This window comes from Pristis pectinata, chromosome 13, assembly GCF_009764475.1.
Source record: "Pristis pectinata isolate sPriPec2 chromosome 13, sPriPec2.1.pri, whole genome shotgun sequence".
Classification (NCBI taxonomy): domain Eukaryota; kingdom Metazoa; phylum Chordata; class Chondrichthyes; order Rhinopristiformes; family Pristidae; genus Pristis; species Pristis pectinata.
In genome coordinates, this window is record NC_067417.1 from 18230410 (window position 1) to 18257082 (window position 26673).

Below are 26673 nucleotides of genomic sequence, written 5' to 3' on the forward strand. Positions count from 1 at the left end.
GCTGATCAGGCCAACTCAAAGTTAACAGTCATTTCTTATAGAGAGTTGTTTTGAGAACCTTTGATCATTTACTTAGAGGTTTATCATTCAAGGAGAATGAACGTGATGACGTGCCAACTCAATCTTTGATCTTGCCAAATCATTCTGTGTATATAGGAAAATCAGCAAGAAACATTGCTAAAAGATAAATGTGGATGCCTGTTAAAGTGGAAAGCTTTGCTCCTGTGTTGTATTAATGAAACAGTAAACATATTCATTCTAAAGGAAGGAAGTTATGCTTTATCATTTAGCAGACAATATCCTATATCTTGTGTTCAATCCATCTATAATTCTAATGAAACAGTATATAAGCTACACAAATGTTTATGATTAGCTTACACTACCTAAATACTCAGTTGCCTTATAACAATCTTATAATCACTCAAAGAAGGGTTAACATTGCATATATTAGTCATTTATGGGATCTGGGGGTGTTATGCTTTCTCTTCCAAAATCAACTTAGAAACTCAAACAACTACACTACTCTAAAAGTGACTAGCCAGCCCAAGCTAAATAAATCTCTAAATCTATCTCCCTCAAACTAATATTGGATTATAATAAGGGGTTTGAACTTTACAAACTATTTTAGTTGAAGGCAGTCTAGTCCCTTTCAGTACTTCATCAGATCAGACAAAGGCATCTAACTCGGAGGTAGATGGATGAAGCCCAAATTCCTTTGAATCCTTGGTAAATGTGGCATAAAGCTGATGGGAGTAATGACCTCCCTTGACTTTGGTAACAAGCCGAGGAATTCTATTACAGAACCACTGAGGATCCCCTAGGGATGAAATAATTTTAAAAATGAGACCTTCTAAAGAAAGAATTGGCCCCAAGGAGGTTAAGGAGAGCGTCCCTGTCTTAAAGACCTTCTCTCGCCTTGCCCAGAACTACAAATAGCTCTTAATCAAGCAAACAAGACAAAAAGATAGAGAAACGTGCTTGAGAACAATATTTTTAAAATATGCCCGAATGTAATTGTGTAACTTCAGAAGAATGCTTAAATCAATCAGGATCAATTACAATGAATTTGCTGAGGAGTTGGATTTGTATGGCCAAATTTGCCAATAAATCAAAATACTTTATTCAAAACAAATTCAGCTGATTAAATGTATCTAATTACTACATCTGAACAGAACATGAAAGCAAGGAGAAATTGCTTGCAGGCAGAGGTAGGTGGTGACTATTACAATCTTAGCTGAAGTTTCCCTCTGCGAAAGCTTCTGACATTTGTATTCACTTTTGTAACATATTCTTACTCGTTTTCCACCTTTGCTTCCAGAACAAAGCAAAAGTAAAACAATTACTGAGATGTTTGTGTTTCAGTTTCTCAGAGACAGCATCTGAAAAGTTACCTGCAGTAGAACAGTGCCTCCAGGGATGGTGAGCTGTAAACAGTATTTAGGTGCATTCTCCCAGGATAACAGCTGAATGTCCTCGATAGCACTGTACGAAATGGCATTCTCCATGTAGCCAGCAGGCTGTAAAGAGAGCAAAAAGTAGTTGCTTAAACAGCAAATCAGAATAAAAATACAATGATCCTACATTTTTCTAACAGATATTTGGTGATGCCACTGAGGTTTGTGCAGCATTAAAATCATTTTCATCTGGTCGACTTGGCACCATAGAAACTGTACAACTATGCAGGAGGATTTATATTTTCCCCAGTGTAATTTCCCTATTCACTCATTTGATGCCAAATTATGGTGTGGTGCTTTTCCCCAATAAGGGGGAGAGCACTCTCTGAGTTAATCTGGCTCACTGTAAAGCACAACATACCAAATGAGTCAGAATGAGGGAAATAGTGATAGGCAACTGGTGCACAAGTTTTACAAGCTACAGTAAGGAAAAATCTCAGCCGAGAAGATTATAATTTTAAATGAGCATAAACTAAATTAAAATGTTTGACTTTCAAAACACTACCTACTTTGTTTACTCTTTCACAGGAGGCGGCTGTTGCTAGCAAAGGTAACATTTACTTTCCATTCTTAACTACCTTCTCAAGTGGCTTTAAGGGCAAATAGCAGTGAAACACACTGGCAGGCCTTTAACCACATGTAGACCAGACCCATGTAAAGGGGACAGATCTTATTCCTTGTTCGTTGACTTCTATAACCTTGTATTTTCTTCCTCACCAATCAAACATGCTGTCAATTTTGGTATTATTGGTGCAATTATTCATATTGGCCTACATGGGAACTTGTAATGAGCCCTGTGAAACCTACTACAGTTACTAAAACCTACACTCTCCATTATCTTTCATTTTCCCTTGACTGAGCTGATTGTTATCCACCTTGCCGTTTACCCTTGGATCTCATCGACTTTTACAATGGAACTTCATGACAAGTCTTGCTGAAGTCCACATGGATGACATCAAATGCACTTTCCTCCTTAACTCACCTTGCAGTCTGCTCAAGAGAATTCAATTTTAGTCAGGCATTCTCTTTCCTTAACAAATCCACACTCACTGTCCTTGATTAACCTACCTCTCTAAATGTTGATACATGCTATCCCTCAGAACTTCTTCCTATAATTTGACTACCATTGATGACCGGCTGCAGTTATTCATTTTATCATTTTTCCATTTTCAAACAAACGGACCATATTATTCATTTTGTAATCTTCTGTTATCACACCTATAGCCAAAGAATAGTAATTGAGAATTAAACCCTGTGCTATTTCTTCCTTTGCTTCTTTTAAGAACCTGATGTACATTTTCTCCATGTCTGGTGTCTTAAACACTTCTAACGACACTGTATCCCTTGATGTGTGTTTCTGTCTCTCTCCAAGAGGAAGGATTCTTGAGGAGGAATTTCTTCAGCCAGAAGGTGGTGAATCTGTGGAATTCATTGCCACAAAGGGCTCTGGAGGCCAAGGCATTGGGTGTATTTAAGGCAGAGATTGATAGGTTCTTGATTGGAAAGGGGGTTAAGGTTTACGGGGAGAAGGTGGGAGAATGGGGTAGAAAAAATAATCAGCCACAATTGAATAGCAGAGCAGACTCGATGGGCTGAATGGCCTAATTCTACTCCTTATGGTCTTATGGTCTAAAACTTCACATTCTTCCACATTAATGTCAATGTCTATATCATTCCCTTGTTTGGTACTTGAACTCAGTGCAAGGCACTGCATATAAGGCAATTTCTAAATGAATACTTTGTGTCTGGCTTCACAGATGGCACTACGTTAGACAGCATGGAGTACATCTTGATTTTCTACAATAGTGTAAGGTAGCTGATAGTGACTGGGCAGTATGTTTTGCATATCTCTGAGATGGTGGAAATAAAAGTTGTTCGAGATACATTTATTGCACAAATGCCACTATAGACAGCAAGCAGTACATTCAATCATGGAGACATCACAAATCAGCCAAATACTATTTTTATTCAATAACAACACAAGAGGACATGCACACAAAAGTCACGAGGTGGCAACAAAGAAAAGGTGTCATGCTTAATTACGTTTTGTCTCTTCTGTACCCCTTGACTGCCAAGACGAATTGCTTCATCCCTACAAGATAATACCAATGCAGGAAACAGCTAACATGCACAAACTGGAAGTCTTTTTCTCAGTAACTCAAGGGTCACACACACCATTGCATTCACTCATTGTCTGAGAGGATGAGCCCTACCCAAGTGTAATTCTATACCAGTATTGCACACCTTATCTCCTACTAGAACAGTAAATAAGAGCATACTCACTACAGATACCATGGGGGCAGTTTCGAAAGCAAGTTATGTCTCTGCATAACTTGAACCAATTACTCTAAGAACCTAGCCCAATGCCATGTCATCAGTCACCATGAATAAAGTTATGGGAAATCTGCACTGTTGTAAAGATATGTTTGACACACCTAATGAGCTCTCATTTGCTCCAATTTGTTTAATCGGTCGAGTACTCTGAAGAAGGGGTGGAGACAGAACAAGTGCATCGAGAACTATTGCATCGGTACTGCAATCTTTCTGAGGTCTTATGCATCAAATGACTCAGTTTTTTAAACAACAGTGCAAGTAATTCAACAGGAATTACAACACTCATCAAGTGTATACTTCCCATGAAAGGTTGGATAAACACTTCAGTACTTTATAGACAAAATCAGATTTAACCATGATGTGAAATCTTCTCTTGGGGGAGGGGGGGAATAAACTTTGGCTACATTAGCTTCCAAGAAGGAAATGTTATTTTCCCAATGCACAAATATAGCAAATAAGTATAAAATAACTGAGTAAGCAAGTCCAAAAGGTGAACTACAATGAAAAGCTAAAATCACAATCATCAAAAACATGAAATCATAGAAGCAGGATGGCAGAGAAGGAGCTGATGGGCACATCATGTCAATGTCAGAAAAAAAAGATATCCACTTTCTAGCTCCTACTCAGTAGTCTCATAGATTTCTGCCTTTTAAGTGCTCATCTTGGCACTTCGTAAAAGCAGGAAGGGTTTCTACCTCTACTACCCTTCCAGATGCTCATTTCCCAGTTAGTAAAAAAGTTCTCCTCAATTTCCCTTTAATCCAAAATTGCACTAATTCTATGTTTCCTTGTTGTTTAAAAGTGAAAGATAATGAAAGCAATAGGGCATAAAAAGTAATTTTGCCAATATGGTAATATTCTTTTGCTCTTACAGGACCTGCCCAGGTGATGAACTCTTTATAGCCCAAACAGTTCACAAGTTGGAAATGCAGCCGTGAACCCAGTTCCCACATGACAGAAGATACCTGTCGCCCTGCAGCAGGTGGCCCACAGCTGCTCTCCCAAATGTTCGTTCATAAGTGTGGGCTATACATTAGCTGGGCGTTCATAAGCTGGGGAGGACCTGTATATGTTTTCCGTGTGTGCGGAAATGGGTGACTTACCGATCAAATTGAAAAGTAGCTTTAAGTATCCAACACCTACGTGGGACAATCAAAATAAAACAAATCTCTAAATCTGGATGGGTGCAAAAATGTTTCAAAGAGTTATATGGGAGGTAGATTTTTATATTTGCTGTTAGAGCAGAGCAGAATTGAAAACTGGATAACATCTGTAAAGGGCAGAGCCAGAACACCAACACCTGGTGACAACACAAATCTGTGTCTGCAGTCTCTTCTCATTAGAAATGGTGAATGAGGCAGTGCCATCATGGAAAACTCCAAATAACAGAACAACGTTGTGGGTTAAAAGCTCATAAGTGTGCAATTTGAATTGTGCCATCAAAAAGTAGGCTATTGCTCATCAGACAAAAGGATTGTTTACCAGATACTTTCCCATAGGGGCTGCAGCCATTTAACAAGTTGCAATGTCTCAATTGAATGAAATGGGATCTAACCAGGGTAAAATGGAACTAAAGATTAATAGGAAAGTTTACAGCAGAACAACAGATCTTTAAGAAGACACAAGAGACTGCAGATGCTGGAATGTGAAGCAAAAAACAAACCGCTGGAGAAACTCAGCAGATCAAGCAGTATCTGGCGCAGTATCCCGACCTGAAACGTCAACCACCCCTTTGCCTCCAGATGTTGCTTGACTCACCGAGTTTCTCCAGCAGTTTGTTGTTTTGATCTTTGAGGAGAAAATATTTTGTTCTGGTTAGGCTACAAGTATTGTATACAGTTCTGTTTATGGTGCTTCAGAAAGAAGGTCCTTGAGAGGGTGCTTTCTGTGGATGGAAGATTTTAGCTACAATATGAAGTTGGAGAAGCTGACATTGTTCTCCCTGGAGCAAAGGAAGTTGAGGGGAATTTTTTTGGACCTGTACAAGAATATGACAGGTCTAGGTCGAGGTCGACACAGTAAAACTGTTCTCATTTAGCTGGTTCTCACTTGGCTGATGATACAAGAACTGGGGAACACAGGAGTAGGGTTCTGGGCAAGAGATATATGGGCAATAAGAGGCAGAACTACTTATGCAGCAAGTGGTCAACCTGGAGCTCACTGCCTAGGAGGGTGATGGAAGTGGAGATGATCAATAATTTCAGAAGGAAGTCAGCTAACAGGACAGGCAATAGAGGGAGATAAATTTGAAGGTCTATGAAAAAAAGGGAGTGGAACTGAATGGATTACATAACAGAGAGCCAGCATGGACCCGATCACCAAATGGTCTCCTCCTATTCTGCACAAAATCTACGACTTTAGGAAATAGGTAGAGATTTGCTAATAAACAACATATTTAGAGCAGAAAATAACCAGCTATTTAACAGTAGAAGTTTAACCCTTTAGGATTACAGCCACACCTCTGTACTAATAAGAAAAATAAATGAAGTTTGTTATGAAAATACTGGTTACTAAAAACTTGTTAAGAGGTGATTAACACACACAAGTGGAGGCTTGTTTCATCAAGGAGCTTTTTCTTCAATTGTGTTCATCGGGTTGAGGGGTATTACTGCAGACATCAGGACTCTTTTCATACTTGACAACCACTATCAGCATTAAGCACTCATAAGTCTGGTATAACAGAGTAAAGCTCCCTCTATTCTGCTCAATGTGGCTCAGTCTGTACCTCAGATGGACAAAGCCTATTGCATCAATATGTCTTTCTTTCTATTTTCCATACCATTCAACCTGCAGGTTTGGTAATTAGTGCTGAACCAGGCATACGTTTATACTGCAGGTCCTTGCCCAGTAGGAACTGGATTGAGACTGTCTAGTTAAACTTCAAACAAGACTCTAAAAGCCAACAGATGGAGGATATTTATAAATCAATGTTGTCTTAATTTGAACCCACATCTGAGAATTGAAAAACCCAACATGTTGAATCCACTGTAACATTTACATTGCTGTTTAGTCCCAAATCATCCCAATTACATTTGCCTGTATTAAATATGAACGACCCTCCAGATTTCTGGAATGTTATGGTGCTGCACAATGGGATAATATTGGGGAAATAGTGGTAGTTTAGTGGCCATTGAATGAGTTGCTCAAAGTGTTGTTAGGAGGCACAAATACAAAAGGTTTATCCTTCATGATTAAAGCATGTATAGAGCTTTAACAGCTAAATTTACAATACTTTGCTGCCATTTGGTTAAGGATGGATGGGTTTTGTACAGGTAGAGCCAATCTGAATATAAATCAGCCATATTCACTAAAGTCAGCTGTAGGAGGACAATGGCATTAAAAAAGGATCTTGGTGTTCTGAACATTATGCACATAATTTACACTCTGTCTACACTGACTGTGTAAGGACCACGGGTCAGAAGCCTGCAGAATAGCACTTAACCAACATAAAAACAGCTAATTACTGCCAATGTAACACCACACCAACAGCTGTGTGTCTGGTTCCACTATTAACACAATAAGTAGGTTAGAGATGAGTGAACAATACCACACTAAGCATCAACCTTTTACATGGTGTTAACAAGGTGTTCAAGTCAGTCTTTTTACTTGCTATTGACATAACAATAACTAAGGAAGCATAACAACACAGATTTAATGGCCCAAATGGGTCCTTTGAGACTGAATTAATTATCGTTCATGGTTCTGTATGAAGGATTTTTTCATCACGATATGCTTGTTAGAAGAATCTACATGTCATAATAACATACGTCAATGATAATCTTCCCTAAACAAAGCCATTTTTTAAGAAAATGCTTAAGGGTGTATGGAATATCTGCATATTTGTGGCTGGGATAGATTTTATGGAATAAGCTCAGAAACCCACAGGACTAATGCCAGTATATTATATCATGAAAAGGGCTCCAAATTTTATCAGAAAGAAATTCCAAATTAAGTGCAACTTAAAGATGTCAACTGCTTTACATCTAGCTTCCATAGTCCATTTCAGGACTTGTCCTCCCCTATCTGATTAAAGCCTGTTGTGAAATGGTTGAAGTTGATGATGTTCCACATCTCATTTGAAATCATTAAGAGCAGCCTGTGAAACATCAAAATTTTGGTTGATGATCGAACCATCACAGCTCATAATGGTAAACGTCCTGCTGTTGCACAAAACATTATCATTGAATTATTACTGAAATTATCACTGTGGTTGTTGACCTACATTGACCTTGTGTGGCACAGGGCAATTTAAAAATTCTCATTTTCAAATCTAACTATCCTCATCCTATAATCTCCTCCAGTCCCACAACACTCTAGGATATCTATATTCTGCTTCTTGCTGCTTGACCATCCCTTATGTTAATTGCACCACCATCATTGTAGCTCTCAAGACCCTAAAGTTCTTTCCCCAAATGTCTCTATCTTCTACCTCCCTCTCCTCTCTTTAGATGCTCTTTAAAACCTGCCTATTTGACCAAGTCTTTGGCACCTGTCCTGATATCTCCTTGTGCAGCTCAGTACCAAATTTTGTTTGGCAATATACCTAGCGTGTACCTTAGGATATGTTAATAAGATTCTATGTAAATGCAAGATTATTTTTGTTGTTTTTGAGTTCCTTCAGTCAAATTGACTAAGTGCACACTGCCTTATGGTTCCATGACTGCAATGGATTATATTACTATCCATGCCAGTCTCAGACTGCTGATGATTGGGTACAGCTGCACTGTGATATTTCTGGAGACAGTTTTCACTTCAGAAAACATAACAGTTCATTTTGTTTTATTATCGTGCTGCAAAGGCATGCTTGATGACACATTACTGCTCCCTCCCTCCACCTGAACAAGATAAAAAGATTCTGAAGTCACCTCACCATGGTAAACATAAGCAATTTAATGACTGGAAGTGAAGTTCCACAGCAATCTGCAATAAACTTTGCACTCAATTTAATAAAATTGCACAATAAAGCAGGACTAATTGCAGAAAAGATAGAGGAAATAGCCACAGGAATGAGTGGCAAAATACCATCACATTCAAGATAACCATATTTGATCAATGGGTGGGACATCAAGTTATACCCCAATTTTATTATAGTGAGGAAAACAAACCAATAAATCACATTGACTGACATGCAAATTAGTCTTTTGTTCCATTTATCTTGAAAATCAATTTAAAATAAAAACAATGTTGCACCACCTTTCGATAAAATCTTTTTGAAATCATTTGGAAATGAATGAATTTCAGTATCATAGCTTCCATTCATTTTCTCCTTCCATCTGATGAACTCTGCAAAATTTATAAATGGTTTCAGTCATAGAGTTTGTTATACAGCATGAAAACAGACCCTTTGGTCCAACTCAACCATGCTGACCAAGATCTCTATCTGATCTGGTCCCACTTGCCTGCATTTGGCCCATATCTCTCTAAGCCTTTTCTATCCATGTAACTGTCTAAATGGCTTTTAAACATTGTAATTGTACCCACCTCTACAGCTTTCTCTGGCAGCTCATTACATATACCCACCACTCTCTGTGTGAAAAAGTTTCCCCTCAGGTTCCTTTCAAATCTTTCCCCTCTCACTTTAAATCTCTGTCCTCTAGTCTTAGACACCCCTACCCTGGAAAAAGACATTGGCCATCCACCTCATCTGTGCCCCTCGTGATTTTATAAACTTCGATAAGGTCATCACTCAGGCGCCTATGCCTCAGGGAAAGAAGTCACAGCCTTTCCAGTCTCTCCTTTAAGCCCTCCAGCCCCATTAACATCCTCATGCATCCTTTTCTGCACCCTTTCCATCCTTCCTATAGCTGGGTGACCAGAACTATTCACAATACTTCATATGCTCCCATTAACAACTTGTGCAGTGCAACACGAAGTCCAACTCCTGTACTCAGTACCCTGACCGATGAAGGCGAGCATGCCAAATGCCTTCTTCAGTACTGTCTACCTGTGTCACCACTTTCAGGGAGCAATGTACCTGTACCCCTTGGTCTCACTGTTCTACAACACTCTCCAGGGCCCTACCATTTACTGTGTAAGTCCTGCCCAGGTTTAACTTACCCAAATGCAAACCTCGCACTTGTCCGAGTTAAATTCCATCTACCATTCCTTGGCCCACTTCCCCAGTTCATCCAGATCCTGTTGTAATCTTAGATAACCTTCTTCACTGTTCACTACACCACCAATTTTGACGTCATTGTTTGGAGGAGGCAGAATATATTAACACAAACCTCCAATAAATTATATTTCCGGATCATTTTCTCCAGAAGGCTTCAAATGAGATCTTAGGTCTCAATATTGCTCTCTCAGACTTCTTATGATGTCACAAGTGTTACTTCTGAGCATCTGTATCTGGAGGCAGATGAAGTGAGAACTGGACAAAGAAATCATGATCACAGGCTGCGTACAGAGAGTGGATCAAAGCTTAGAATCATGCATTCTGTTGGTAAGAGTATGCTCTAAAACAACCATTGTCCCCATGCCTTATTAATTCCATGGTACAGCTATTCATCTCCAGTCGTATCATCTGTTACCAACTACCGAAAAAGCACACTGTAAGTGGTAACACTGCAGCTGACATGGCATATGCTGTATATTAACCGAACTCAAAAAGTCGGATTCGCTGAACTTGTTTCTAGAACAAACTGTTCCTGCTGGTCCCAAGAATTTATTCTCCATTAAGCTCCCAATCTTTTGACAATGTCCCCTTAAGTTCAAAATACAAAAAGAGGGTTAGTGGCTTTTATGTTCTGAATTCTTTTGTATTCATATATACGTAATATACTTTATGGATAAGATAATACTGCTGTAATAATTATCTGGTGTTCTACACATACTTGCTGAGAATTTGTATTGTAATCTGGTCCAAACGTGGTGTTATTATGCAGATGATCCTTTGCAAGAATTTGCCTATGACAGATTCCCAAAACATTAACTTTCTTAAACAAAGAAACAAAATTGCATTTATATAACAGAAATCAAGCAAGCAGAACAGGAAATACTCAGCAAGTCAGACAGTATCAGCAGAGAGAAACAGGGATAACAGAAATGGGAAATGTTAGAGACAAAACAAGTTTCAAGATGCAAAGGAAAGATGCACACAAGAGAAAGCCTGTGAGATGGTGAAAGACAAAAGAGGACAGTAAAGGAATAAGGGAACAAAAAAGGCCAGTCTGGAAGAGGTGTAAACAAGAAAAGTAGAATAACTATCTGAAGTTACCAGAACAGAAACAAAACCACGATCTCTGGAAATATGAAATGCAAATTTTAGAATAATTATCCAAAATTGTTGAGCTCACAGCTGAGTCCTGAAGCCTTATGGAAAGATGAGGTGCTGTTCCTTGATCTTATGTTGACTGTTGTTGGAACATAGTAGGAAGCCAAAGACAGAGAAGTCAGAGTACTTTGCATTTACATTAATATATCACCTTTTTACGTCCACAGGTATTATGAGGCAATTTCTACCACAAATCAAAGTGCCGATTGGCCTTCTTCCATATTAAAATTATTTGTGGCTAATCCTATAAAGTGTCAGCAGAAAGACAAGCCCAAGTTGAGGTGACCAGCAGTAGATACTTTGCTCAGTTACAATGACATAGGAGAGCTGAATTACCGTCAATAATCACTCAGTGTTACTTACTTCTTCTGGAAGACTGTCTGAAAAGGTTGCCACCAACAACTACAAATTAATGTGGACTGCTGACTAAATTATTTAGAGGACAAAAATATCTGCTTCAGCTGGTTTTACTTCTTGTCCTTAATTCATTGAAATGATAGTGGGCCAAATAGTCCTGGTGTAATACAATCTTTATACAATACATGAATCCCAAATGTAAGATGTGTTGCAGAAGGCCTTATTCACTCTTAGGATCTGGGCATCATTTGCAAGGCTGGTATTTATACCACACCCAGTTGCCCGAAATAATTGGTGATATAGCTGTGTTGTTTGCTAGGCTACTTCAGAGTATAGTTGCCAATGAACTGCATGGGATCTATTGTTGCACAACTGTGGCAGCATTATTTAGATCATAGGTTATTTTTATTAAGATTTTTTGGGGTTCTTTGGTTGTAAATATGAAAATGCTCCATTCCTGAGAGAATATCAATTTCTCTTTCAGTGCTCTGCTGAGGTTTTCAGCAGCAAAAATAAATTGCACAAAGCAAAAGGCATCCAAGTCAAATGGACATGAAAATATGTAGAAAGATTTGTGATGAAGCAAGGAGTTATGGGGAAAAAAGGAAATGAACATTGAAAATCAATAAGACAAAAAGATGGGAAATTGGGAAAGAAGTATTGGTTCATAAGCAAGGACAAAATAAAAGATGAGCTAGAGAAGATGTGCTTTTTATTGGGTGAGGAACAGTGCGTATGCGCAGCATCCATTTCCATGAAGGAGTATAAAGAAAATCTGCCCAGTAGCTTTCAATCCTATTCCATCCCCTATCCTTTCAGCTCTCTACCATTCCACCTTTTTCCTTCATTTCCATCTCAGCCTTTCCCCTGGGAAACATGCACTCAACTCTTCTACCCTTCTTTTACTTTGATCAACTGGTCAATCTCATCATCATGAATCTTACTGAGAAAGAAAACGATGGATGAAATATTTTATTCAAAGAGCCAAAGGACATGTTGGGTGAGAAAGGATAATATAGCAGAATATTACAGTTGTGATGGGGAACTGTGACAGGAAAAAGGTAAAATTAGTGTTGAATCTCCTTCTGTCAGGGAAGCATAAAAGATGTCCACTTTAGCAAGGAAACCTGCATTGGAACTGTCTACATAGTTATTTTCAATGGTGCACATGCAAGAACAAGAAAAGCAAACTATTTTACCATCATGTTACACAGGGGATGTCAAACAAAGCCAGGGGAAGACAGGAATATATAAAAGGGGAATCACATTTACAAACTTAAGCATTTTAACGAGACACACTCTAACTTTACCTTTACATAATGTTATTTGATATTATTTATCATACAAAAAAGATTTTCAGCAATTTGTGACAGAAAATGGAGTTGTCCATGGATGTGGAGGTTACTGCTAAGGAGCTGGGAGGAGCTACTACACCATAGCAGACAAGGATACATAACTACAGCACAAGTTTACATCAATTATTTTCATTAAAAATATCTAGTTTATAATTGAAATATGAACAGATGCAAGATTTTTAACACTTCAAGGATGCGGCTTTATAAAAATAATCCTGGTTCAAAGCAACACAACTGAGTAAGTAGTGTCAGTGCAATGGATTCTGATAAATAGATTGCATGCAGTTAATGTGCAAATCTCTTTGTTATGATTTCTCATATTTTCCAACCCATTTACAAGAGTTAATGTATTACCAACAGCAAATGAGCTAGGCCTGAATCTACTTCAATTACCTCATTCTCCAGGAATTACTCATTGCTTTTTACCAAGAAGCAGAGTTCACAGGGCTGAGAAATATTTGCATGAACTATAGTCTCCGAATAGGCAGCTTTCGAAGAATCATCTCAAGGCATTGCTGAGACTTTGGGATTCAACTAATCATTACTTATCAGTAAAGTTTCTTTGATCAGTGCACCGTTTGATGCCGCAACGAAGATCAAACAACTCCTCCACTGATGTTTTCTGTCTTGTGTCGGCAACAGAGTCAAGGTCAAATAAAGGTCATGTGGGCATTTTTTCTTACCAGTTTCACTTCTGAAAAGGAACTGTGTGATGTAGTGTAGAAAATCAGGCCTTCCGTAATAAATGGTAAATATGGGGTGATCGGAGAAGCTGGAGACTCCTGTGGGGCTAAATCCCAGTGTCGCCAAAATGAGCTCCAATAGGAGATGTGATTGGTCAGGATGCAATCCAGCTAACACACCAGCTATTTACTGCCTGCTTGGCTCAAGGATTTATCCATTCAGTTGGCAGTAACCATGCACTGACTGGTGTCATGCATTGCCAGTTCACCCAATATTATAATTTGCTGGCAATGGTTAACGTTGCTTAAACGAGAGGTGCTGGCTGTCATTTTAGGAGTGGCCTGGAAACAGTGAACAATGACACAATATGGAAGACAGTGGCCTTCAGAATTGAAGGCTCTGGTAGAGGAGATGGAATGATGCAGGGGTCAGAAATCATCCCAGACCACAGTCAGGAAGGTGGAAACAGATACCACTGAGATCAATGCTAGGAGTCCACATTGACCTGGATGCATTGCTGTGAGAAGTTAAATGATCTCATACAATTCACCATCAGTGAATGCATCTTCAAATACCATATTATACAACTGTATTACTCACCACAGTCCTATTAGTGACTTGCTAACGTTCTCTATCAATCAGTACCTAACAAATAACCATAGCCTTTATCTCACCCTCCCACACTTAGCACCATTATATGCATCACACCCATACCTCACTACTTGCACAAACTATCAGCTATTAAACTATGGAAACCACATCACTGAACTGGAAAACATGGCACTCGATGACATACTCCCCTCTCTCTAGCGGAACAAGGTGGTACAGAGCCTGAATCAACTGGGGAGATGTCTAAGGGAACAAGTGTGACTGCATGTCCAAATGCTACTGGAGGAGTTAGCACTGACCATTACCAAAATGACACAAAAATCAAGTTGCTGGAGGAACTCAGCGAGTCAAGCAGCAATTACTGAAATGGCCTTTACTGAGAACCTGACTACCAACAGGGCTGAAATCAACCTCAATCCTGAATCCCATTGTCACATCTCTTTTTTCTCACCCCACCTTTGCTTCTTGTTTACAAGCTGCAGATGGTGGAAGGATGTGACCACTACTGGCCACAATCCCCATCCCTCCCCTCACCACAACTCCACCCATGGACCAATGCAGAAGATACACAACCTGGCCAAACAGCAGAGGAACAGCAACATGATAATAAGGACAGTACCAGTCAGTTAGTGCAGGAGCCAAGGTTAGGGCAGGTGCTAATATGGGTTCTGCTGCTTGTGGCATTGGGTAGCCTACCAGTGTGCTTGCTCTCCATATTAAGGTGGACGTGGGAGTCCAGCCGCAACATGGAGCAGGCCTTCCCAGGGAGCCAAAGTGCTGACCAACTCCACAGCATAAGGGGAAAATATTAGAAACGCCCCAGTTGGATGACTTAAAATGTCCCTCCTCATCTGCAATTACGTCGTGATTCAACTGATTGTTAGAAACTGTCTGGGCCTGTGACACAAGTTTGTGTTACTTCAGATGGCTGTAATTTGTTTGGCCATTCTAGTAGAGCTATCAAATCTAGGCTACAAAGTACTGGTAGAGTCCAAGGAACATTTTAAACAATCCTAAGGAGTAAATGTATATGTTTGCAGATTAGCGATCTCCCATTCTCCATTTGTTAAGGGTGGTGGTGGCTAGGGTGGGGGAGGTGGGGAGCCAGGAAAGTGGGGGTTTGCAGGTAGTTGGGGGCACGTTGTTGCTGGTGGAGACCTACATGCAATCCTGCATCCAGGCATTGACAAAGACCTCTCTCAAAACAGTATCATTGCAAGTTCCAGCCAGCGCCAAAGCAATAGAAACATGACACAGTTACTACTGCAATATCCTTGCAGCCTTAATACATGTTGTTCTAAGAAAGTCTCAGTAGCCATTCACACATTCTTATCCATATGGCAACCTTTTAAAAATACTTAAATCTGCTTTTCAAAAAGTACGATTCCTAAATAAATATTCGTTTGAATTTGTTAAGCATACCATGACATCCAATATATAACTCCAACATGAACTGATGTTCAGCGAGAAAGAGAAAGAAGTTATTGCCTGGTAAAGTCTCTCTTCTGCAGGATGCCATGGACACTAATGATACTAACAGAGTATTATCACAACAAAAGAATCCACAAAGGGAAACTTCCTCCAGTCTCTGACAGACTTGGTCAAGTGTTTTAAAAGCAGAGACCACCTAGCTGAATTGGGAATGATTAACTGAGCTTACTGTTGGAATGAATTCATTCTGTAATTACCGACTTTGCCAAGATACAACCAAAAAATTAGGTGTTTTCTGTTGAATCTTTGGTGAAAATGTTGAGACTAAGGGAGGAGATTAGCACCAAATCTGGAGTGTGTGCCATCTCCTAGCATCATAAAACAGAAGATACAAATGTAAGAAATAAGCATTAGAAACTGGTCAGCCACTGAAAGCTGCACTCCATTCAAAGCCCGGGCATAAGAAAAAGTAAGAAAACTTACTAAGAAGCCAGTATTTTCTGAGATACGAAAAATTTCTTAATCCCTCATGAGCACCCAATGATAATAATTATTAAAATGAAAATTAAAGTGTAATTATGAGAGACAGACAACTTTTGGGCATTTTTTATATGGGGGTTCCAAGGGTGATGCTGCAATATTCTACCACCCCTAACGCTTTAAACAGGGTCTTTGCACACAAAGATCTCTTCCTCCACGATTTCCCACCATTATGGAGATCACAGAGAGTATGGAGGGTGAGGGAGACTGGGGACATCAGGGAGATTGTGGGTGGGTCGAGATGATAGAAGGCTAGTGCCTGTAGAAGACTATGGGGAAATAATTTCAGGAATTCGCTGGGGGTGACAGTGTTGTAATTAAAAGATCACAGGGTTAAAAGATCACTTGTGCATATGACAATAAACTTGACTTTAGACTTTAAAAGATCACAGGGTGAAGTAATTGGGATGGGGAGAAAATTTGGGCTCGGGATGCTGGGAAGGAGACCAGGGAGTTGGAGAGGAAGTAGTGCTAGGGAGGAGAGGGAAGCAGGGAGGAGGATTCAACAGCCAAGAAAAGTTCTGGGAGATGTTCAGGGAGGAGATCAGGGGGCTGAACAGAAAAGTCAAGGGTACAGCGAGAAGAAAATGGGGAGGGGGTGAGGGTGCAAGTGCCACAGAGGATAACAGGATAGTGGCAAGAATGCAGATCGAAAGCCAGTATTGGTGGAGGGGCAACATGGGTGTGGCTTTAGGTTACAATTAACATGGAAGAGAAGATAAAACAGGGAGTCACTTTCAGAAAGATTGCGACCTGAACTCCCCTGCAGTAGCTCAGTTAGGGACTGTCCCTTTAAATTAAGACTGGGGCAAACCACAAACTTGCATTAAAGATCTGCATCAGAGCTCGAGGCCTGTGGTGCTTGTAAATCATATGTGCACAGCGACATTTCACACAACTTCAAATAACGTACAATTGAAATCATTGTGCATGCCCTCAGCCTCATGCTTGTGTGTTATTTTCATGGAGGACTCTATAGTCAAATTTCTGCAAGATCACCACGCACCCAGAAAGTACTTGGTCATGTTACACAATCAGACCTCAGATGGCTCTCACTCATCCAGGGCATAAAAATCTTGTGTTGTGTGAAAGAATTTCTAGGCTATTGGGGAAATGTATAATTAACCAAGGCCTATTCCATTCGATAATTCTCCAAGGTTTCTGGGTTCCTCAAATTCTGGTTCCCCACACATCCTCAATCTTAATCACTTCACCATTGAGGGCCATGACTAAAGCTGTACAGACTGAACCACTCAGGGGGTTGCAGCTCAGACCATTCCACTGTTGTCTCCTTCACTGTGTTCCTTAAAACTCATCTTGTCATGAATGCTTATCCTAAAGTTTAATTGTGAAATGCCATTGGGTGTTTTCTATTACCCTATATACATTCAGGTGAATTTTGTCATGGTTGAGATGATTGCTGACAAGAGAAATATTGAGCATTATATGCACAAGGTCACAACCCTGAAGGTGACCAAGCCTGTCAGATGCCTCCCATGACCAGGGAAATATTAGGCCTGATTGAATCCTGTGCCAAAATTTGTGTGAAAATTGTCAATCATTGACCAAAGCAGCAATCCAAAGCTGAGCAGCAGAGCAGAAAAGCCAAGATGAACTGATAGTACTTTAAAGGCTATAAATCTTAACTGCGTGGGACAATCATAGACTCACATGTCAGACTAACTCAAAATAAATCACCTTCCTCTGTTAGACTATTCAGCTTCAAAGTCTCTGATGTCATCAAAGCTGTACCTATATACAAAACCATGTTTTACAATCTTCACCATTTAATAAGAGAGATAGCCAATTCTTTTGCTGCAAACAATCTTGTGGAGGAACTCAGTGGATCAAGCAGCATCTGTGAGAGGAATGGAGTTGTCAACATTTCGGATCAAAACCCCCATCAGGATGCCAGCAAATTCTTTTGTTCTCTGGATAAGTGTAACTTCCATCATTGGATGGATTTCACTTTTGAAGCTCCAGCCATGCATGTTTGCCTAGATGTCAGCTAATCAATTAAGCTTTAAGTATTTCTCATTTAACTTGAATTCTATAAAGTGATTTTGAAGATCTCAGGTTATCTTGAAGAGGCTTACTGCCAATGAAGTACTTCTCAGGGCCACCCTACTCCTCTTCAAAATTGTAGCATGAGATCTTTAAAGACAGAAGTTGGATCCCAACAGCAAGCAACTCAACTCTAATTCCAAAGCCTTTCCACCAATACAGCGGTGGATTATGTTGGAATGCTTTCCACTTTCCTAGAAGAGTGTGTCTCCAGCAGCTCAACTCCATTCAGCACAAAGCAGGCTGTTTGATCAGCATCCTATATGCCATCCAAAACACTCACTCCTCCTACCACCCCTGCACAGTAGTTGCAGTGTGCACCCACTATGAAATAGATGGGAACAATTCACCAAGAGTTCTTCAGTATGACCTTCCAAGACTTCAGCCTCTACCTCCAAAAGGATGCCAAATGCATGAAAATGTTACCATCTGCAAGTTCCCCTCCCCATCACACACCATCCAAACTTGAATTACATTGGCACTCCTTCATCATTGCGGTCTCAAAGTCCTGGAACTCCAAACTTAACAGAACTCTGGGAAAATCTTGAGCACATAGGCAACAATAGTTAAAAAAAACAGCTCACCTCCACATTCTCAAGGGCTTTTAGAGATAGGCATTAAACACTGGCCTCGTCAGCAAAGCCTGCAGCTAATGAAGAAATACATTAAAAGTATTTATCTACCTGAAAGAGTGGACAAGACTTTGTTATAATTCCGCATCAAATAGACAGCAACACACTCCCTTAGTACTGCACAGGGACATCAACCTGGACTCAGGTGCTCAAGCTCTGGAGTCATGGATTTGAACCCACAACCTTCTAGCTCAGAGGTAAGAGCATTATCAATTGAGCCACAGCTGAATCAATAATTGTAGTACATTATCAGATGGAAAATCTCATTATGGACTGCACAAAAGAGATAAGTTCCTGTGGCGTCCTGTTTTGATTGATTTGGAATCTTGTAACTCATATATACCTACAAGGTGTTAATCATAAGAGTAATTACATTGGGTATTGTAGGTGTCCCCTCAATAACTGAGAAACAACTCAAAGTCACCTTACTTAAAATCAGTTGGAGTGCAGTGACAAGGGTTAGGCTGGTAAATGTGGCATCCATTTGACACACAAGATTCGACAAATTACAGCAGAAACACTTGAAAAAGAAAATGGCTTTAAAAATATTCTATATATATTCTGAATGATAATTGATATCTCATTGGGAAGTCTGGAATTCAAATGATGGATTCAGTCAAAGCTCATAAATTAATTGCATTTTCATTGTCGTTGGAACATTTACCACATTACAGCTTCAAAGTTACCTTTGAAGTATCAGTTATCCTCTAATAATTACAGCATTACACTTACGAAAAACTAATTTCTTCGTTGCCTTGTATATTTTGTGCTACAGCACTCCTATTTATATCTTGCAAATGCTCTATGCAGTGCTTTTTAAATTATATGTTTGAAAAGTACTCAGCCTCCAAATCTAGGGTTCCACAATTAGATGGCTGTATACAGTATTCAGTTCAGTTTGAAGCATTTTCTGTTCTTCAGATGTTTTAAATCTGTTCCAGAAGTGTGTCATAAATCAGGAGCCCTCCAGCTTATTAACTGGAACAGCATTTTCCTACCCTCACATAGATAAAATGGCCCTCCATATGAGACAAGAGCTCAGCAGCTGGATAAGGAAGGTCAGACAGGAAGCCACCTCCACTTCCTTGTTTTGCTGCATGCACATTCCAGACATCCATTTTGAAACAACATTACTCTTTATTTTTTTCTACCAGCCTCTTGTTTCCTACGCCACCTGGAATTCTTTCTATGAGTCAACTCAGTTGGCACTGACAAGCTATTCAACAGTGTGATGCTTTGCAACTCCTGAATAAACTTCTGCTGCCACCACCTCATGTCTCCACACATGATCTGTCAACAGTGCTCGCTGACGAGAAGTTCCAGCCGACACCAACATTGGTGCAATATGCAGACTGAATCTGAGGCATTCCCTAGCAATCCAAACCGAACAAGGCAAATGTCTATTTACTTCAGTAAAGGTTGATGCTAAATATTATGGAGTTCTGCAGGTAAAGGAACCTCATGACTGAAATTCCAGAAATCCTACACAGGATAAAAAGTGCCAAATTACCACTGGACAGAAGAAAACTGGCAGGGTGCAAAGTGACAGGGCGCACCCATTATAGATCCCACTACAGAAAGGAGGACATGATAGGGTGTACAAAAACTGCTTGATCCACCAGCATATGGCTTTGCTCCCACAGAAGTTGAATATCATCTTCTATGTTTCAGTGCTATATTTATTTGAAAGATAAAAAGGAAGGAGCCAACAGACAGAATGTCATAAATCCTTCTTAGCCTCAAAATTAATTATGACTCTTTGCAGCTGCGAACTGCAAGACTTTAAGTTAACTGTACAATAGCTGGCATCATTTTATTACAAACTAACTGTTCAAATCCCTTTGGATACTGCTTCATATCTTAGTAATTCTGACATTGTGTTGCTCTCTGAATGCTGAGATTAGATCCTCCAGCACTGGCTTTAGCTCACTTGGTATCACCCTTGCCTTCCGAGTGCTTGTCCCACTTCATTTAGTGAGCACAAAACCCAAGGCTGACACTGCAATATACTTCTGAGGGAGTGCTGCACGACTGGAAGTGCCATCTTTAAGATGAGAAATGGAGGTTCCATCTGCACTTTCAGTTAAAGATCCCATGGCATTATTATAAGGAAGTACACAGGGGTCATCCCTGATACTTTGACTAACATTTGACTATCGACACTACAAAAAATCTAGATGCCATCACATTTGGGCAGCACAGTGGCACAGCTAGTAGAGCCACTGCCTCACAGCACCAGAGACCTGTGTGCGTTCAATCCTGCTGTCTGTGTGGAGTTTGTGCTTTCTCCCTGTGACTGCATGGGTTTTCTTCAGATACTCCAGTTTCCTCCCACATCCCAAAGACGTGCAGGTTAACAGGTTAATTGGGAACTGCAAATTGCCCCCCAGTGTGTTGGTAGATGGTCAAATCCAGAGGGAGTTGTAGAGAATAAAAAATGGGATTAATGTAGGGTGGGCCATTTTCTGTGCTGTCTGACTCTGTGACTGTAACATTTTCTTTGGGACCTAAATGTGCACAAATTGGCTGTTGCAATTCCTGCATTACAACATAGACTAGCTTAGAAGTATGTTGCTGGTTTTGTAAAATGCAACTGGTCATAGAGTCATACTGCATGGAAGTCCCTTCAGCCCAGCGAGTCTGTACCAACCATCGAGAATGTATTTACATTAATCCCATTTTATTCTCCCCACATTCTCATCAACTCCCCACAGATTCTACCACTCATCAACACACTGGGGCAATTTACAGTGGTCAATACACTTACCAACCTGGGAATCACTGTCTTCCATACTAGAGATAAAGAAAACTCTATTTCCATTGCTGGGATGTATTTGCTTCTATACTATACTGTCAAGCTCATTTGCTGAATTTGTGAGAAATGTTTTTTCTTAACTTCCACTAAAAATTACGCACAGTTAACTAAAGCAGAAGTACCCCCTTTCTCAGTGAAATAAACAACCAGGTCAATTTCAGGTCACATTTTTTTTTCTTGCTGCAGGTTGATTTCAAAGAAAGGACACAGTCCCTATGGAAGGAGTTGCAAGAAAATACGGTTAAAATATGAGCAACATGAACAAAGCAGATGATAGTACCAAAAATAAAAACCAGGCCTATGAGTTATATTCTGCAGTCTATTGGCTTTAGTGTTGCCAATAAAAATCCCCACTTTAATAAGTTCTCTTAACTTAATATACAGCCATTGCCATGAATTAAGTAGTTTGTTCAGGTGACATAGGGTTGGACAAGGGGCTGCACTGTGTCCCACCCATCATCAACACAATGTAAAATGTATGCGTAATGTTCCCTCATGTAAAAAATATCATTTACGATGCGACAGTATTGTTTTCGGTATGTGACAGAGCAGGCTGTGTACAGTGGGAGTTGCCTGTCAAACATAATATAATGAGTACAAAGCCAAAAGGTGATGTTGGATTTGACCTTGAGAATGATTCATGATACTGTATGCATAAGTACATCTCTGAAACAAACAGGTTGTAGGGAACTGTACCAAAATGCACTTAACATTTCACTCTAATCTCTACTTAATTCTTAATATTTGAAGTAAGACACCAATAAAACTAATTAAAAATGAATTACATTGAACGTATTTTGTAGAATCCTAGAGTCATAGAAATTCACAGCACATACAGAGGCCATTTGGCCCAACATGTCAATGCCAACCCATAATGGGCTATCCACCTCCTTTCCAATTCTCAGTCTGTAGACTTGCAAGTTACAGGACCACAAGTGCTCCTCTTAGCACTTTTTTGAATGCCATGTGTGTTTCTTGCCTCCACCACATTTTCAGGTAACAAGCTCCAGACTCTCAGCATCTTCTGAATGATATAATTTCCCCTTATCTCCTTTTACCAAATCATTTTAAAGCTATGGTCATTGAATTTCACTCCCCTCAGTTATTGCTCCCTCATGCACCACAGTTATAATAAGCATTTCCACATGTAGCAAATCCATTTTAATCTTTTAAGAAATCCAACAAAGTGCAATAATTATTAAAAATGATAAATAGCTCCTTTGTTCTTAAGATAAACAGAAAGGGATGGTGTTCAGAACAGGGGAGCATAACCTAAAAGTCAGATCTATGCCATTCAAGTGCAATATTGGGAAGCACTTCTTTGTACAATGGTTAATGGGACTCTGAAAATTTCAACTTTGAAAAAGCTATTGAGTTCAGGTTCAAGTGTAAATATCAATGCTGATATTAAGAAGACTTCTGTTCGGTATTTAGTTAATGCATATGAAACCAAGAGTTCAGATCAAGTTAAGTTAATGGTGGGTCACACCTAAAGAGCCGAATGGCTTGATGATCAAGGATATATTATCCTTTTTTAAACTAAGAATGCTCCTAAAAGGAATCAGATTCTCATCATTTGAACATGTGCATTTTCAGGGATGAAAACAGTTTCCTGTAATAAAGAGCTCTGGGGATTAATTCTATCAATGCCTTACTGTCTGGAAAAGCTGCTTTTTAAGTATTAAACAGCACTACTCTTTTTGGCCTTTTGGATTCCAAACACTCACAATGACTCTTATTTTAATGAAAATAAGCCTAAGTTTTCAAGTCAATGCAATATGAACTATAGAAGTTCCAAACTGATTTTACAAGAATGATCCAATATTTTAAATGAATCTCCAATTTAAAGTTGTTGTCAAGCTAAATGCTCGATAATGTAATCTAGATTTTGATCACTAATCAAGGAGATGTTCACATACCTAGAGTTCAATAACATTAATGACAAATAAAAAGTTTTTTTAATTACAGAGAATCGTGGTATCATTGAATTGCTACAGCGCAGGTGAGTATTCGGCCCATCGTTAATGTTGGCCCTGAGTAAAGCAATCCCATTCCTCTGCTCTTTCCCCTTCAACACTCAAGTTATTCTCTCTCAAGTCCTGATACAATTCCCCTGACCCAACTGATTCTGCTTCAACCAGCCCATTCATACAGCAAGTACAGATCATAACTATATTCAGCATAACCAGAATTTCCTCACCCAGGAACTTGATCCACATCCTCTGCCACCTGTATCTTTAGGTTGAAGTTTTAAATCTATGACCCCTGAACCTTGATCCCACACTTTAAACCAGTCATGATCTTGAATAGTTTTTGAACATGAACAAGGAGCATCCCTTATGAACATTAAAATTTTGTTGCAAATGCTCAGGACATTGATGAGACCACGCCTGTCATACTGTGTGCAGTTTTCATCTTCATACACACGACCGCATATACTTGCCTTGGATTCGGGGCAGTGGATTGAATCTTGGGGTGAGGAGGGGGGTTGTCCTACATTGAGCATTATGTAGGACTGGCCTGTATTTACCTGAGCTCAAAAGAATGAAAGTGATCTCAGTGACGCACATGAAATTCTGAAAGGGATAACAGGCTAGATACTGAGAGGCTGCTTCCTCTAGCTGGATAGAACGAGAAGGCATACTCTCCTGGTAATGGGATGGCTATTTTTAACTGAGAGAAATTTCTGAGTCAAAAGGTTGTAAATCTAGAAAAATCTGATCCAGAAGACTGAATATCTTTGATTGAAAATATTCAAGACTTAGACGGATGGATTTCTGTACACAAAGGAAATCACGGAATGTGGGGATAAAGCTGGAAAATGGATGACGTGCAGTATTGATCTTTTTAATGGAAGACTAGGGTCAAAGGACCACATGGTCCACTCCTGCTTCTATTTCTTAAGTTCTTAGAAGCATTTAGCAAACATCTTTTCCAAGAGAGTAAAGGCGGCTGTGAATTTTTTTCCATGCTCCATGTTAACGCACAATGCACAGCAGGCCAAAACATGTTTTGGGCATAGTTCCACTGCTGCAAGGTTCTTGTGTTCACAAGACCCAGAGAGCTACAGAAAAGGTCCAACACACATTCTGAAAGCAAATCTCTTTGATTGACATTTCAGAGTAAGTAGAGGAAGTACAGGACATTGTAGTGGAGTGATAGGGAAAGGTGCAGGAATGGGACCTTATGCATTGGGTTGGTACATTGGGGCGGTACATTGGGGCTTGTCCTGATCAGCTGCCATTGCGGGTAGTAGAGTAGGAAGGTGTGGTGTGATGGTGGTTAGTATCACAATTGGGTGTCGCGGACTGGAATGAAGAAAGCAGGATGCCTGTTGGTGGACCACAATGGTGGATGGCCTGAAGAAGAGCCACAACAAAGGATTAATAGGCAACTTATCCAGTTACAACCACTGGACTCCACAGGTCAAGCAGGTACTATTTAAGATTCATAATATTCATTGTGAGGGGCTGCTTCTCAATGAGCAGCTGCACCATACATGCAGTGTGACTGTCTAAGCATTCATTGTACATCACTACATATACATGGGCACTTTGGGACATAAGCATCTCAAGCATAGTGGACCCTGAAGCAATTTAGTATGACTTCATTTGGAATTACACATTTAGTACACACTCTCCTTCAGTGATTGGCTTCCCAATAACATTTTATCATGTGGTGCTCATAAACAGCGCTGTGCACAATAGAATTTGTGTCCAAAAATGCCCAACAGCACATTCACCTTCTTCAAAGTTATAACAAGTAGAGCACAGATCCATTTGAAACCAACATATATAGCATTTTGCCATGGTTTGCAAACAACAGCTTGCCTTTCTAGTTTTGAGGAAAACAGTGGCCTTTCAATAACTAAAGTCTGAAACCCCACCTTGGACCTGCAGATAGATTTCTGACACATTGACAGATGGTTGATGAATAGGATAAATGGTCATTTGTTTTTTTTTTGGAATGTTTATCACAGAGACAGAGAACATGTTGAATGGGTATCACACCAGTCATGGGTTAAATCTTCTGCTCTGCTAAAGGAGAACTAGTCAGCTCGAGAGAGCTGGTGTTCATTTAGTTCCCAAACGCTTATGTTGTTTACGTCAATGAGGTTGGACCCGCAGAAAATGCTGCCAAAGGAAATGGAAAACTGAAGTTGGTTTTGGCAACCTTCAAGCTTTTGTGCTCTGCAAATTGTAGAATTTTAGAAGTGCATATGCTTGTGAAATTATTTTTAACTCATAAGGCTCTAAAAATGGTTGAAAATTCCAGGAATGATGAATGGTTAAAGTCGATTGCACCAAATATTATTGTTGACAAAGAATGCAAATATATGGCAAATTTGGGCTTTTTTTAAAATTTCTCAGACTCTGGTCCTGCAGTAGATCTGGATTTGTTGCTTCAGTTTCCTTGTATGATTATGATGTACTCCACATGCCAGGGAGTTGTGTCTGCAACCAGTAGGTTGGGTCTGCAACCAGAGTCAAACATAGAACACTGGGAAGGCTGCAGGAGTGATCACCATTGGGCATAAGACAGCCAACAACCAACCCAACGCTAGAAGACTACTTACTTTCTCTGTACTTCCTTCCTCTGTACTTCCTTCCTCTCTTCCTCTATTCTGACAGAAGCTGAACACAAGGGCCAGCAAAGGCTTCTTCCCAAATCCCTAACTTCAGGAGAATGAGGCAGAAGTGCTGCATCCCCTCATATACGGACTTGTTATTTGCTGGCACCATTTTATGGATGGTTACTTCACCCTCCTAGTGGCCTTTGGGGTTGGAATAAAAGTCCCACAAAATATTGTACAACAAAGGTAGTGCGGAATTGGCACCACAGAATCCAGATTCTTGGATATTAAAGGGAGCAAGAAATATGGGGTCAGTACAAGAAATTGATAGAGTTAAAATATCAGTCATGATCTTACTTGATGGTAGGCTGCTACGAGAAGCTGAATGACCTACTGCTCCTATTGTATATTTCCTTATGTCTCTGTCTCTTTCCTTTCTTGCATCTGAGTAGTGAACATTTCCCAAAGGCACTCATTCATTATCATTAACAAATGTAGTATTAGAAAATTGTACACCTTCAGGCCCTTTAATTAAAGCAAATGGAATAGTAT

General features: G+C 39.8%; 1 protein-coding gene across 2 annotated transcripts in view; it reads right to left on the reverse strand.

Annotated features, from left to right (window-relative positions):
• The window catches only part of cmip (c-Maf inducing protein), a 200824-nt gene that overhangs the window by 89536 nt on the left and 84615 nt on the right, over positions 1–26673 (reverse strand). For both annotated transcript variants that reach the window (XM_052028597.1, XM_052028598.1), the window contains exon 2: positions 1392–1517. In XM_052028597.1, the coding sequence (XP_051884557.1) occupies positions 1392–1517 (126 nt within the window). The remainder of the gene's footprint in view (positions 1–1391; positions 1518–26673) is intronic.